General features: G+C 40.4%; 1 protein-coding gene across 1 annotated transcript in view; it reads left to right on the top strand.

Moving 5' to 3' along the window:
- Nucleotides 1–2,094: 2,094 nt before the first annotated feature.
- The window catches only part of LOC112464862, a gene marked incomplete at its 5' end in the record, with an annotated part of 37,106 nt that continues 22,531 nt past the window's right edge, over nt 2,095–16,669 (top strand). Inside the window, 2 exons of the mRNA XM_025032115.1 lie at nt 2,095–2,449; nt 14,154–14,466. Of these exons, the coding sequence (XP_024887883.1) occupies nt 2,095–2,449; nt 14,154–14,466 (668 nt within the window). The remainder of the gene's footprint in view (nt 2,450–14,153; nt 14,467–16,669) is intronic.

Below are 16,669 nucleotides of genomic sequence, written 5' to 3'. Positions count from 1 at the left end.
CGGAATAATATTGCCGCGACGGATGACTCTCGTCGAAATTAAGCAACGCGCCGTGACGAGCGACTCGAATTAATATCCACTGCGTGGATCTCGCGTGGCAGTTTCCTCGAATTTTCCCCTACATCTAATTTTCCCCGACCGATATACACGTCCCGGATGAGATCACGTCCAAAAAGGAGTTTAAGTGCTCAAACCCGTACCGTGGAATCCACATTTGAGCTTGCTCGAACAGCACATCTCTCGTTGAACATCCGCAGCAACGTTAACGTTGCCAGCATCGTAGCTATACAGGCAGCTACGGGTGGCAAAATAGAAGAGAAAGAGCACTGGTTTAAGTAGCTCAGGTTTAGACATATCCACTGCATTTGCGGAAAGAAAAAGATTTTATTTTTTTCTTGCGCTACTGGAATCTCAAGATTTTTCTAACTAGCAACTTCCTTAAAATTTATGACACTCTTTCTTTCAATCATGCTTTCCATCGCTTTCGCTTTTGTTTTGCATATTTTGTACAGTAATTTTAGTGACATATATTTTCAATATATTTTTTTTTAGAAATGGGAATATATGTGATTAATAATAATATAATGTAAAATATATTTTATATTTAAAATATATTTCTGGGATTTTCTACGCCACTGCTACTATACTTGCATTCGACTGCAATTCTAGACGGATGCGATGGCAGAGCGCTCGCGAAATAGCGATAAACAAACCCTAATTTAATTAGTAATTACGAAACGCTCGTTGCAATGCGCCGGACGCGATGGCACAATTATCGTACGTGGCGGTGTACTATACCCGCTCGGATAACTCGTCCTACGTGGCTTGCCGTTGATTGATCGCGTTACACAGCGGGCCCGATTACAGAACAACGCGTTACCGCGCGGTTACGAGTTTAACGCTGATAAAATTCGCTCTGTAACCGAAATCTGCGCTCCGATTCGATAAATCGACCGGGAGGCGAGAAGGATGATCGGTGCCACTTTACGAAACCGGAAAACGGAGAAGCTTATAGGATTTGATACTCGAATTCGCTGCTACCCACTTATTCTTTTACTTTTTTCGTCAAATTACTTGCGATAGTATCGTGCCTTTTGGTTTAAAATATTAGAGATTATTTGTTTAAAAATATTATAGATTACGTTTCTTTCTCTTATTTTATTATTGCATGGTATACAAAATTTTTGTTTCTTTTACAAAATAATTACATGTATAAAGAATTATAAAAAAGAGCAAGATGCCAATAGAGTAAATTTCTAATTACGAACAATGTAATTATTAGATTATTAAAAATAACTATTCAATATTGGAACATTATTTATCTTCATCTTACATATTATATAAACAAAATTAATATACTTTAGCGAAAAAATGTGAAAATAAAGATACTTATATAAAACTGACTCTTTCATTTTATATAAGAGAAGACCGAAGGAATCTATGGCGATGCTGCGCGCTCACGGAATTACTAAATTTCATTCGTGGCCAAGAAGTGTATTTGCCGCTGTACTATAAAGAAGCTTCTAAACAAATTTATTCGTGACGGCAACCACCGTTTATGTTTCGTATACCGCTCCGGTATAGGTTACTATCGATAAGACAAGTGGAAATTGTGTGAGGTATCTACTCCATAAAAAGTTATACGTATCGTCATCACGGTGCTCGCTCGTACGAAAAGAACAAATCACCCTCCATAAACTCCGTCTTTTGCTTTTTCAATTTCGCGCTACCCTCCCCGTCTTTCGTCCTCCCCTCGCATCATAAAGGTTTTTCGCGCGGACTTATTTAACTTTTCCTTCAAACCAATCGCACGAGAAGAACGTGGTTCTTCGCGCTGCGCACGACATTGTAATATTTGATTCCGAGTAGAGTATTTCTGCGACGAATATCAAACATTGTGAATATCTTCTTTTATCTTTCGCATCTCTATAGTGATAGAGAGAGAGTTTACATAATATAATTTAATTCCCCCTATATCACATTTATCTCTTTTTTATTTCTCTCTCTTTTTTCTTCGTTTAACTCGCTTTGACCTAGAATTTTAAGATCACAAAGTTTCGACGATATCATCCTGACGCAGTAATTTTACGACAGGTTCAGGTTCAGGTTCCGGCTCCGGTAGCAGCGGCTGCGCCTCCAGTACTCTCGGCACCCTACCGCTAAATCGCTGCTACTCGTCCTTACCCAGGGGCGCGCTAACGGCTTACGGCAGCCTGACACGACCCGCCACTCTACCGCGACTTCCCCTGGGCCTAGGCTTGGGCCCGGCGCCCAACACCGGCAACGGACCTCTGCCCCAGAACGATCGGGATCGAGACAGCAACGGAAGCAGCAAGAGAAACAGCGACAGCGTGCTCTGTCATCGGCTGCCCTTGTTACATCCTCTGCCCACGTGTGATGTTACCAGTCATCAGGGCACCGGCTTCCACGAGATATTCAACGCTATTAGGTGAGTCGTTTTAGCGTGCATAATTTCTCCATTTTCTTGTAAATTGCTATATATTGAGGGGAAAGGAAATGACAGAGAAACACTTGGATTATAAATTCTTTAAGAATTCTGTTGCTTTAGTTTTAGTAAACTCTTTTTTCCTTCGTCCACGGGACTCTTTTTGTATCTATTTGTTGGCGCTCTTATATTTTTTACGTTAGAATGAATTTACAATATTTGTGAGCGATATTATATTTATTAGAATACGCGAACGTGGAATTACGCGCTGCTAATCATTCGGGAGGAGGGAAGATTCAATCTGCAGTCACTGCGAAATATTGATGTTGCATAAATCCCGATCAATCTTCGTGTCTATCATGCGCACCAATAGTTCAGCATGAAAATCCAATAATTTCATGTAGAATGACATTAAACGCGGTAACGTTAATAATTATGCGCGACATTTCGTTATCGACTTAATCACATTTCCCATTACCATTATAATTACCATCACAACTGAATGTTTTACGGTCGAGATGGACCGTGAAACGTGTGATGAGTACGGTCGAGTGACGATCAGTCTTGACGCATATAGATATTTTTACGCATAAATGAATACAAACGCCATACATATTCCTGCAGTGTACGTTCCGATACAATAATCTGACTGAATAAAATATTCAGCAAGATACAGTCACGTGCTGATGCAACATTACGTTTGAAATAATAATTGCGCCTTTCGTATTGCATAAAAAGAAATTGCGTAAAAGTTAATAATTTTAATAAAAATTTAGATAGTTTTCAATAAAATTTTGAGAGAAATGTTTCCGGGAAAGGAGAAAGGAAGCCAAACTTTAGAAGGTTTAGGAATGACGTCTCTTAAAGAAGAAAGATTTTAAGGAGACAAATGATCTCTTTGCCATTCAACTCGCCTCTCTCTTCCCGAGCTCTCGTACGAAGAAGTAAGCGTATTACATTCGCGACCTTGAAACGAACCCCTGCAAATGATCGAACAACTTGTCCCTCCTGATTACCTCCTCGACGAAGAGGAACTTCTCGGGGACGAGAATATGCGACCTAGAACGATAAGCATCCTCCCGAACTTCCTCGGGGTCTCTTTCTTCTTGAACGACCGGTAAATGAATAATGGAAATTAAAGGGAACGAGTGGGAATATTTCGTTGGCGAAATTACGCGAACTTTGCGGACGACAGAGGCGAAAACTTCGGTCGGGAGCTGCTGGGATCTCCTCCGATTACGTCAACAGACTTCACCCCGGCGGCAAACTCGTGGAAATCGCGCAACTCCTATCGTCATATTCGGCCCGACGACGAAGAAACGGGATGCATTCGTCGGCACCCTGGTCGACCATTAGATATCGTCCCGAGAGTTTTAGTTCTTCCCGGACGAGAGGAGCTCGGAAAGTTCGGTCGGCGAGCCGTGCGCTTATCCGGGCGAGAAGCCCGATATTTCGCGTAATTACCGTCGGAGCTTGCCCGAAGCTGTACGAGATACGCGCGAATAATTTGCGAAATTATTCGAGAATGAGCCTATAGCATCTCTTTTATAAAATTTAAATTGCGTAATATTTTAAAATTTATATTTATTGCCTTATTGCTCCTAAAATATTACCTAACTAACTTGATATTTACTTTTTCATGAACTAGACGCGCCATTATTTTCCATATAATGTATTTTATAATATAATTCCATATAATATATTTTCCATATATAACTGTTAAATGTTGGCCACTTTAAGTAAACTTTCAATTTAACTAAATTAATAACTTAGACAATGAGGTTTTTTAAATTACCAAGATATTAACAATAGAGAGAACAAATTATATCTGTGTATTTTTATCTTAAGTATTGTACTGGGATTGCAAGACGATTGCAGCTGGTATTAGATATTAATTTATCCTCCTGCCTTACAGAGATCTTACATCGTTGTACGTCTGTAGACCATTAATAATATTTAAAACAGCCTGCGCGTCTCATGATTTATTGTTCGCGTAATCGCCGGAGTGCCGCGCGATACGATGGTCCAGCCGGTGGCGGCGCGCGGGAGGAAGGAAGTCGATCCATTTCTCGCAGATGCGAACCGACACGGGTGCTCCCAACTGTATTCTAAAGATCTCGGAAAGATTTCTTAAGACCGCGACGGGAATAAAAGTTCCGCCGCCACCTGCCGCATCGGCCGTTCGTCTTTTTCGCGCCTGCAAATCGGCATGGCAAGTCGGATCCGCTCGGTGTACGTGCGTGTTCGATTACGAAGGTGATAAATAACTTGCGCTCCGCCCCTACACGTTAATTGCCTATTATCGTTCGATCGCCAAAAGTGTAAGCGCGAGTTCTAACCGGGACAATCGTAATTGAGCGATGAACGTGTAGCATCCCAATTTTTCCCGACGATTAATACAAATTGTCAAATCAACCAGAAGAATAGCGACCATTAATTTCGTCGTTGCAGGCTGTCACGATTAGCCCAATGCCACGTTTATCACGATCGAACTGAAAGTGATATCATCGATCATCGGAACGCGGATGAAAGAATGAAAGAAACGAGATTCAGAAGTTATTTCTATCATCTTTAGCCCATTGAGACCGCACAACGTGTCTGATCCGTGATAGGTACTTGTGTCAAATGTGAAGACAACGAGTCGGACTTATCGGATTTTCCGCGAGGAGTAGTTTTTAAAAATCATTCATGTTTTGTGTTCATAAAAAACTCATTCTTTAAGATACATTAATTTGTACATTTATATTTTTAATAAATATTCGTTATCATTTTTATGGATGACAAAAATAAATACTGCTCTCTGACTTCGATGTTCGCGAAATAAATACGATCTCAATGGGTTAGGCTTATCAATGGTTGATCTTCTTCTATCTAATCGTTGAAAATGTTTATTCGTTTGTTTCTGGCGCGAGCAAATTAACTCGCGCGAAACACATGATGAATGTGGCATCGATAGGCATCGCGAGGGCAAGCTGTGCCATGGGTTAATGGAACCCCGTCTTGCGCATTATTGCAGATTATCGCCGCATAATATCGTGCGAGAAAATTACGTTGTTACCCGTTACGTTCCGCCGCCGCTGAATAGAGCCCGACGAGCAATTTCGCGAGGATTTGTATTCGTTATCGACGTTAAATACAAAACGGCGAGTTCGGCCCGGCGGTAAAAGCCACCCCGGGATTCTAATTTGTACTTACCCCCTTACGTCATAAATTGAGCGCGCGAACCCGAACGAAACGTCAGCTACGTGACGTCGACGTGTTTTTCGGACGCGCGACGTGTTTCCGCCGAATTCCGGGATACGGTAAATTTCGCGAGACCCACAGCGACTTCGTCGTGATGTGTGTAACAGGTGTAGGGTGTAGGCAAGCGCGTATATACATACCGGCGAAGGTGATGTTTTTAATTAAAAACGCGCGGATACCGGGAAATTGGAACCCTCCGCTCGGCGGAAACATATTCCCGAGATTTCCGCGGGCTCGAGCGCGCACGACCTTATTGCGCCTTTCCGCGCGCTTTCCGACGCGTATCCGCGACGCGCGAACGTATTTCCATTAAATTTCTCGTGCCGGCCTTCATCGCGTTGCTATCGTCGCGTCGTCGACTTTCTTCAACCTGAACTTACGAGCACGCGGAAAAATAACGTCAAAATTTCAAAAACGCGAGAAACGCGCTCGAGATGTATGTCGAGGAAATATTACTTTGACCACCGAACCCTCGGTCGAGTCTTCTAAGACTGTCGGAAAGCGATAAGCGCGTGTTTTGAAAGCTGAAAATACACAGTTGCACAAAGTTGCTTTATTACATCTGACTCCGTCTCTAAACGAGAAACCCGTTTACCGATTTAAAAAAAACTACTTTATAATTTCAGGGAATTTTTTTCACAGCAAAAATGCGAATATGTGATGTAAAAAAGTTTTTTCTACATATTTAGTTTTCGTTGAATTTTTCCATTGAGACCATGTTGACGGTCCGCGTTTCGTCAACATTTTATTATATCAGTTTCATTTGTGTAAGTAATATATTTTTTCACCGTATCCGTGTAAATGTTATGCAAACAAGCATTTTTCACGGCGTTTTTTCGTCATTCGACTATTACGTTCTATCGGGGACATGATTCATCCTCTTTTCAGAAGTGTGAACTGTAAAAAATGAAACGCATTAAAAAGCGGGCTTGCGTTCTCGGAAAATCACTGAATTCTGATTAGCTGTTTTTCGCAAGAAAAGTCTATTAGCAACCGTTAACGCTGGTTCACCTAAAGCCAGCAAAAAATAACGCGTTTGCTTCGTCATATTTCGCGGCTAAAGGAGATGGATGTACCGCGTACGGGGGCGTCTGAATGACGTTTATCGGCGTTTCCCTCCGTGGAAAAGAGAGCCGGGACAAAGGGCGACTAATCGATCTCTCTTCCCGCCCCGCGTGTTCCGTCATCCTTCATAAACGTGCTGTCCAAGATTTTCCATGAGCGTGAAAATATACACGTCCCGTGCCAGACCGGGCGGTGATGGGATCGTCCGTCCATAATCGATTCCCATCGTCGAGATAACGACGGGCTATTTCGTCCTTCCCCCGAAATTTCGCAAGTCACGCCGAATCGCGGCGATCTCTCATCGAGGCTCCGCAGCAGCCGCTGTTAAACGCGCGATCGAGACTTATCGATCATCCCGCCCCGCGAGCTTCCGATATAGACGGGATATCACAATTCCTCTCTTTCTCTCCCTTCTCGTAGAAATTCTGTTCCGAATCATTCGGAATAACATGTTCGACATCTGTCGAGCGTTTCATTCGCTCGAAGATCGGAAAGATATTTCCGTGAAAAATAGTCTTCCCGAATGTCACGTCGTAATCAACGATAGATTTTAGTCGGGAAAACAGTCTTCGAAATTCGCGAGCTTTATTGTATATTTAAAAATATATATTTAACGAAAAAGAATATTATAAATAAATTTTTAAAAATTTTCAGAAGTAACCGAGTTTTTTATAAATGTATAAATTGTGAATATCTACATTTTTGTGAATATATCGCCCTGTATTTCTGTCACAAAAAGACATCATGAAAATAAAATGTCTTTATTCGAGCGTAACATGCAAGCATGATGGAATTCGTCAAATAGGGATGATTACGTCTGCCAGTTTAGGGGATGCCTGACGCATAAACGAAGAAACAATACTTCGAGGGTTGATAGCAGCCGACTGCGCTCTCTCGGAACTTTATAGCTACCTCGTCATTCGTGAATTTCGAAATCGCGCTCGTAAATGGACTCGTAAAGGGTTGAATGCTTTTTACTTTTTTACTTCATCGTTAATGCTAGGCGGTATTAATCGTGACAGAATGTATAATTTTACCGAGCGTCTTCAAACATGTGTATCTCACGTGTAAAGAGATTTTGATACGTAATAAGGGAGAAAATAATTGCAAATGGATAAAAAGATAAAAAGCAACAAAATTTCCGGATACAAGAATATAATTGATTAAGAGATCTGGAAAATCTGAAAAATAATGTCATATTTTAATAGAAAATTGATGAACGTTTCGTATACATGCACTTCCGATTGAGAGTCAAAAATTTGTTTGATGTTAAATCGCGAGGCCGTCATTTGCTTTGAAATATCAAAAATGTTCCAAGATTGGGAAAATAAATCGCTCTCAACCAACATAAATCCAACCTTGTCGGATTCGACGATAAACACGGTGGATCAAATTTAAGATAAATTTATCGTTGCTCCAAAAATTTCATAATAAACGATACCGCGATTTTTCTCACCCTTGTTTTTCGCGGGTCATCTTCGGCGCGGGATATCACGGATCCAAACATCAGCATAGACCCTCCGGTATAAGTACCGGGGTATTCGCGAACGAAGATACATCGCTTCGATGGGAAACGACGCGACGGGGGGATATTTCGCCGACTCGCCGCCCGGCGAAGTTCATCCGGCTAACGCGAGTTCGCGAATTCTCCGGGCCGGAGAGAGTCGGCGATTTTTCATCGTTTCAAGTTTCGCCGACGTTTTTCATCGCCCTCGGACGATCTTCTCCCACCACCTACACTTTCGTCGAGCTCTCCCGACGAGCTTCCTAAATCACGCGCGCGCAACACAGCTCGCGATAAGAGACACGGCTCCCGGGATTAGAGAGGCCAGTCAGGCACTCGCGATAAAAAAAGTTCTGTCAGAAACTGTATCCATTGTCCATGGCAAGCCCGATGGGGAGATAACATAAATCGGTGAATTTATTTTAAGTATATAGGAAAGTTTCCTATAATATTGTTCCTTGTTTGTATATAAGCGAAGAAAGATTGCGCTCAGCAATGTTAACTTTTATAAAAATGCTACATGTAATGCTATATTGTAATGATTGATTGAACGATAATAACGCTGTATATAGGAATATTTCGACCAGCACAAATAAAATCTTTTATCTACAGTTTCCATTTCGGTGCGTCTGATAAGAAAATTGTGGGAGCCGCTCACAAAAGAGACGCAGACTTTTATCCGAATCAGTGTCGCGCGGGTGCGCGTCGAGGGAAAATTTCAATTTTCCACTTGGGTTTAAAAAGGCAGTTGAAACACTTTCGCGAGCCGGTCCAGCAACGTTTTATTAGCGCTCCTTGAGACGACGAAGCGGATTTAGCTCTTACTCGTCCGCCACTTTCTCCGGATAATCCGATAACAGTCGTAAATAAACAGCGGTGAGATGTAAATGGTAACGTTTACATCTTAAAGTGATGTTATCGGATTTTCCAATACCGCAGAGATTTTATAGAGTTTATAGCGACGATATTAATATTTCGCGGCTTTAAACGAGACAAGAACTAAACTAGAACTTCATTTACTTAAATCGAAGCTTACATTTTGAAAATTAAACTTGCGTTTGTTCGGTTTATTTAAAATAACGCAAGTGTGCAAATATTTTCCACACATTTAATGTAACAGTATTCATACAGCATGTCATATGATAACATCATATGCTGGTTACATATAATTTAATAGAATTATATCTCCTGCAACGTACATATATGCTTATTATTGATTGTGATGTAATATAACAATTGGAGTAATAACAACTTGGCAAGGGGTTCGGTATATCAGCTACCGAGCACGGATTTCTCATCCGGATAAACGGAGTTCCACTGTACCTAACAAGCTCCGCGAGAGCTCGCCGAAGATCCCGGAGGTGTAACTCTTCGAAAGAGCAGGATGAAGCGAAGTTGAAAGCGGGTGGGTATTCCGCGAGACGCACGTCGAGTATATAACGCAGTTAAGCACCCGGTATTTTTCTTTCGCGATGCAACTTCGCGCGCCGCGGAAACTAGCCGATCGTTCTCTCGAGAAGGGAATATATATGAGGTTTATATCGCGCGATTTTCTCTGTAGAATTTATTATATGATATACTAAAAATATTGTTACATAGCGCGTATTAATCGCGCTTGAAATATGTTTGTTTCAGCAAAATATCTGGTTCACGTCGCGTTTGAATTTTAAATATATATTATTAAAACAAGCTGTGAAGTACATAAATATACATAAGCGCGCATATTTTTTATTCCAACGATACAATACCGTTCCAAAAGTTCTCGATGGAAACTTTCGCCAAATTGACATATTTATCTTATCAACGTCACGGGGAAAAAAAGGAGGAGCCCAAGTTATAACGTGGTTTTATGACGTCGAGGTTACAAAACGTCAAATTCTTGCTCACTTTTACAACGTCGAGTTCTCGCGCGTCAAATTGTAATGTTATTTCGTCAGGGAATAAATATCTCGCAATTGTTGCGAAATGTTTGTTCACACGTCGGTGAACTTCACGGCGAACAAAGGGCATCGCTCTTTGTAAGAGCGTAAAGTCGAGTGACTTCGAATACGGCGGCAATAAAAGGCGACGCTCGGTAAAGCCGAGGTGGCGAGGTGGAGGTTTAACCCCCGGTAAAAATGCGCCGCGTTCTATTTTCCTTTAAATTCCGTGCGGATTTCGCGCGTCCCGCCGCGCGAAATCCCCCGCGCCGGTAAAACTGTCGAAACTTAAGCGCAATATCACCGCGACCGTTTGACTTACGATTGCGACTCTATTGCGGCAGCCGGGGCTTATCCGGCGCGATTCCCGGGTCGCGGTGAAACGCTCCGTCCGCGTTTCCGCGTTGCGGAAAATCTCATCGCGTCGCGCCGCGACACGTCGCGCGATTCCGACACACGATTAATTCGCGCGATAAGTCGGAAAGTAAATATAAACGAACGCCGATCGTATAGATAATTGAATAAACGATGCTCGTTAATAAAACTATCACTTCGCGCATTATTGCGCTATACAATGTATGAACTCATTAATTATTAATGTACACGAAATATTTATCGAGTAATTATATATTAATAAAATCAATGCATCCAGCACGTTCAATTTAACCAATAAATTCTACGTACATACACAAATTTTACGCCTTTCAAATGCAATAATGCAAAATTATGTATATAAGAATATTATATTATTATGCCATGCATAATCAGCTTCATTATATGATACGAGTAGGGTTTGTACTTTGATTTGAATATAGATCCGAAATCTTAACTCACGTATTCAGCGAATTCGAAGAGATGCAATTTGGTTTGAGAGAATTTCACTAGCTAGTTTGTGTAGCACGCGTTTTTCTACAGCGATAAGACTGTATCACTATAATTTAAAGTAAAAAGAACACGTGTTTTTATTTATTTTTTTGAATCGCTTTCCTTCCCGACACGATGTATTAAAGAACCGATCGCATTTTTCGTAATTAAAGCGACGTGGAAAATTAAACGCGGGCGGACGCAATAATACTCGCAAGCCCCGAGACGTATTATTCGCGCTTTATTTCGGGCGAAATTTCGTGTTCCACACCGCGAATGATGGTGAAACGCCATTTGTTCTTTCCCACTAAAAAATACCCCGAAGCTCTCACGACGAAGGGTCGAAAAATTGCTGGGCCGATCACACGCTCTTTTTAACAGATTAACCGTCCGGTTGTTTGCACGGCTCCACCGTTTTCTGATAACCGAGATACGTATCGCGCTGCTTTACATTCTCGAGATTCAACACCACGCGTTATTTCTACGTAAAATCACAGAGACTTATTAGGAATTTTTTAAAGTTTTTCAAACAATTTTTTAAATATATTAATCTTATTAAACAACTTATTTCTTTATCAATTTTTATTTATATTAATAACTATCTCTTTCCCTCTTTCGTCTCGAAAGAAATCAAAAAGCTTACTTCACAATTTAATTATTAACTCAACACTTAATTAACGCTTATTATTCTTTGCTAACTCCATCTCTAATTCTGAAAAAGCTTACTCTGCAAATTAATTATTAACCTGACACTTAACGTTTATTACCCTTTGCTAATCCCGTTTCTAATTCTGAAAAACCTTACTCTGGAACTAAATTGTTATCTTAACACTTAACATTAATTACTCTTTGCTAATCCCGTTTCTAATCCTGTCTCTAGACGAAGACAAAAAATAGTTAAACCTCGGTTAATTCTAGCTAATTCTCGCGGCTTTAAAAAGGCACGCAGCAATAAGGCAATCTGAAAAGAACGATCGGCGAATTGTCCTGAGAGAGAAGAATCTCGAGGATTATTTCCGCGACGGCAAGTAGTTTCAAGTCGAAGCCGCGCAGCGGCCAAGAAATTCCGGTATCTTCGCTCGCGAAATCCGTAGCTTTATTACGCGGGAGCCCCGACGCCGGCGGAATATTCGCCGCGCGCGTTTCCCGTTTCTCTCCGCCAGGAGAGAAACGTTTATTTTTGTTAGAAATTCAACACGGGCGCGCGCGTACGTTCTCGCCGTGGAGGGTGCAGTATTTTTGTTCTCTCCCTTGTATATATACGGGGGAGGAGAGAGAGAGAGAAAGAGAGATACTGCATCGAGAGAGCGGTGCGGCGCGGCGCAGCTCTCGAGCGAATTTACCACGCCCGTGCGATACCGTTAAAGGCAACGCCATTAGACGTACGTATACGTACGTATAGCAGCGACGGGAACAGACGTATCGCGAAACGTATGTACGTATCGCGGCGGCAATAGCAGTCGGGCCGTCAGTAAATATGGGCCGAAGTAGATACCATTAAATCCAGACGCGATACCGCGCGTTGGCCCGGCCGGCTGCTGCTGCTACTGTTGCTGCCGTTGGCTCGTACTTCGAATCGTTCGTCTTAAATTGCCCCCATTAAACGCACGTACGCGCACGTAAATCCTCACGGTGTCGGCCGCCGCCGCGATTCGATTATTCGCCCTATAATTCGGCTCGCCGCTCCTGCCTTGTGCGTTACCCCGCTGCCGCCGTGTGTTTGTTCATTATGTTCCGTTGTCGTGACGTTGATCGATATACCGCCGCAAGATTGCACGGAGCGTTTGGGAAAGTGACGTGTGGATACTACCATGATCACGTAAAGCGTTTCGTTAAATTAATCTTAAATGAAAATCATGGGAGCAAGGTAATTACATCGCAATTTTTGTGTGCGTAAAATTTATGAGTAATATAAAAATGTAATATAAAAATGGATACTTTTATAGAGTTATATTGATGGAACGAAACATATACCTCTCTCTGATGAAAACTTAAAAGAGCGTGTGAATATAATTCAGAGCAAGCATTTCGATTTTTAAAAAAATTACAAGCCCAAACAATATGGTACAGACTGCGTGTGAGCATTTTCCCCTCAATTTTAATAAAGCTGAAATTTAATAAGCAACCTAATTAAGAAACTAATTAGTCTAGCTTAAAATTAAATGGTTCGATAAAATTAAGATGAAGATTAATAAATCAAATAAGACTAAACATCTCGATTAACCTTAATAAATGGAACCGTTAATCATAATTTCAATTGGACAAAATATTTAATATTTAATTTTGAAAAGTCAGGCTTTTTCAATATCTTGGGAACGTATCGTTATATTTTCTTGAGCCCCTTTGAGAAACATCAATGTCGATGAAATCTGTTCCAAATTGCCCCGAAAGTTTTGCACGTAAAAAGAAGATACCAAACTTTTTCGTGATTCATTTCGAATCGCATTTCATTCCAAGTTTCGTATCATTGTTATGAGAATGTTCTTTGTTGTAAGATTGATAGACGATGATGAGAACCGAGACAGAAATTGCCGTTAGATACTTTTACGTCTCTCTTTTACTTAACGGCAAAGTCCTGCCCGCGATCCGATTCGACAGACCTATCATCAATCTTAAATGATTACTGCCTCATCAGCTGATTCGATTAAATCTTTCTCCTCTCTCTCATCCAATTTGATAAGTTTTCATTTCTATTATCGAAGTGGAACTAAAAAAAAGTTTAATATGACACATCGTAAGTCAAACTTCGCGATTAGTAATAAATTATTGTATCAAAATGTACAAGAAAATATTTAATTGAATTATTTAACAAATTTTTCTTTGTTTGTCTCGAAAATTTCTATTTTATTCTATTTTGTTCTAAAATTTTATTACACAAAAATGAGAAAGCAACACTGTGTTTGGAAGAAAAATGTTTACAATAATCATACAAAATAATTTAAGATGATTCTAACATATTTTTATAATTTATATATGTTATAAATCTTTATTTATATATATTGACATTCTCTCATCTTCGATACACTTGTACGCTCTCTAAAGGAACATTTCCCTTGTATTCTCGTCCGCGATACAATCCGACTGATCGATAGCGTTGCGCTTTGTGTTTCAGGGAGCCGAACTGCAAGCTGAGATCTCTGAACGTATCCAAATGTCTTCTGGGCGGCTTGGATGCCGGCTGTTTAGGCGAAACCATAAGGAAGGCTCGCAATTTGGATGCCTTGAGGGCCGCTGGAGCGTCGAGGCCGGCCGATGTGATGCCTCTGGTGCTGGCCCTGACGGAAGCGCCCTGTCTCCAGCTGCTGGATCTGTCTAGTCCCCGACTGGCCCTGGACGATCATCCTTCGAGGCTGTTGTGCCACGCACTGGCCAGAAACACGACCCTTAAGCTGCTCAGTCTGGAGGGATGGACTTTCCGGATAGAGGTAAGTGAGACATCCCGTTGTTATTCACGTGGCTTGTTAGTTACGCTTTAATGTGTTTTATTTGCCATTTTAATGGAAAAGATGTGTAATAATAAGTAAACAAAAAAAGAGTAAAAGAAGAATTTAAACTCTTATAAAACGGCAAAGGGCTTAAATCTTTCGTTGTTCGAAGCTTTCTTCTTGAATCTCTTCAAACGGTAGCTTCGTGAAATCATCGACTCAAGATATATTGATGAAGTTTAAAATATACGATAAAATTTAATAACCATATTCGTTATATTAAAAAAAAAAAACAATGTTGATAGAATTTAAAAATTGGACAAGCTCTTTCAAGATTGTTTGTCGTAATGAGCAGGAGAATCCATTCGTTAACAATTAAACTTCCTGCGCTTTACAAAGGGAAATTTCAACGTAAGTTTCGTTATTACATGCCGTGAATAAACATGCACGTACATAGTAGGCGACGAAACGTCTAGCTCACGTCGCAACGTCATCTATTTTCGTATATTTTCGCGCGCGAGGAAGAGCAGAGCTCGCGAAGGCGAGATAAGGATAAATTAGAAGGAGCGGAAATTATTTGCTCTTCCGTGCGGGCGTGCAATACGGAAAAGTGCCAGACGGTAATGTTCCGCCACACCTCCGCAACCGCAGACACTCACAATAGCACAACCGAAAATGGAGGAGGAACCGAACGACCAACTATATAAAAGTCTCGATAACAATACCTGAAAATTCCCCGTTCGTGCTATTGTGAAGACTCTCGTCCCCAGGATCATACGTAAGTTAGTAATGCAAAAATCGCTAACCAAACATTAATCTTTTCTAAAAAAAATCGACGACACGTGAGATAGAGGAATATATTTAAATAAAAATATATTCAAGAATTAGTTAATTCAACTAATGTTTAGTTATATTTTAGTTGGATGAAACACATTTTGCGTTTTTGCAAAATAGCATTTTAAATTATCTACTTTGCGTCGCATGTTGATATCATTCGGCCCATATCGAGTGTCCTTTGTTCTACTAACAAGTGGTGATACTCTCGAACTATATTATCCGATAATCGTAAACGATGAAAACGATGATGAGGAGATCGCGCGACATTCCGACCCAACTGGTGCATCTGGCGTCGCAATCTTCGCGTTCGATAAACGCCTCTTATTATACACGAACTACATACGCTTGCACTCTCGGCCCCATGATAGTAACGATAATAATTATTAATATTTACCGAGACCGAGAGAAGCGACCTGATCCTGGTGAATATTAATAATTATTAAATAACGTTAGATTAACGTGAACGATGTCGTAACAACGTAGCGCTCAACCGTTTCGCCGCAAAATTTCCGCAACCGTGACACGCCCCATGCTCTCACTTGATACGCAATATCCTATAGCCTTCGCGTAAATGGGAAATAATCTCAAAGCGTCGCTCTTTGATTTCGATAAGCTTAGCGATCGTAGTAAGACGCGAATTATATTTTATGCTAGGATTTCTAGATAAGCTTTCTTTGTTTTTTAAATCTTGTTTTTGTTTATGTAAATTCATTCAGTTCTTTTTTTATTATTATTTTTTATTTGGTTACTCATACGTTTTGCCTAATAATATTTGACTGGATTAACCGAGTTCCGATCGATAAGACTGACTTAAGGGAAAATTTTTTATTATTTTTTAAGTAAAATACACATCTGATTTTAATTTTTATGATATTTAAAGATATATTTAATATATGGTATACAAAACATCCTTGCGTAATAGATGACAAAAATGTAAGAGAATACATGTATATAGGTATGCGGATAATAAACTATAATATAATTATAAAAAGAGATCTTTTAAACGTTTTAGCAGCAATCATGTGCTTTATAGTGTTTATGCTATAATTAAACGGATAAATTAAGACTACATTTTTAATTTATGAATAATATCGACAAAATATATAAGTCGTTTAATTTATCGGGCTTTGTTAAAGGCGCTTTTGGTCAGAGGTACGCCTGAACTTTGTAAAAGACGAGTTTATTTCCGTTATAGTCGCGTCCAAATAACTATCTCGCGTAATCTATAAAGGGATGCAGGAGGAATCGCTCTCATCGGGAAACTGCAATATCGTTTCGATACGAAGTTCTCTAGTTAGATTCACGAGTCAATATTGTTTCCATTTCGTTAAGCTTTGAGACGTCGGCAAAAGTCGGGCTGAAGAGA

The sequence above is a fragment of the Temnothorax curvispinosus genome, unplaced genomic scaffold (assembly GCF_003070985.1).
Source record: "Temnothorax curvispinosus isolate PA1 unplaced genomic scaffold, ASM307098v1 QBEX01014635.1, whole genome shotgun sequence".
Classification (NCBI taxonomy): domain Eukaryota; kingdom Metazoa; phylum Arthropoda; class Insecta; order Hymenoptera; family Formicidae; genus Temnothorax; species Temnothorax curvispinosus.
The sequence above is the reverse complement of the archived record's forward strand: the minus strand, read 5'-3'. Positions and strand labels throughout refer to the sequence as shown.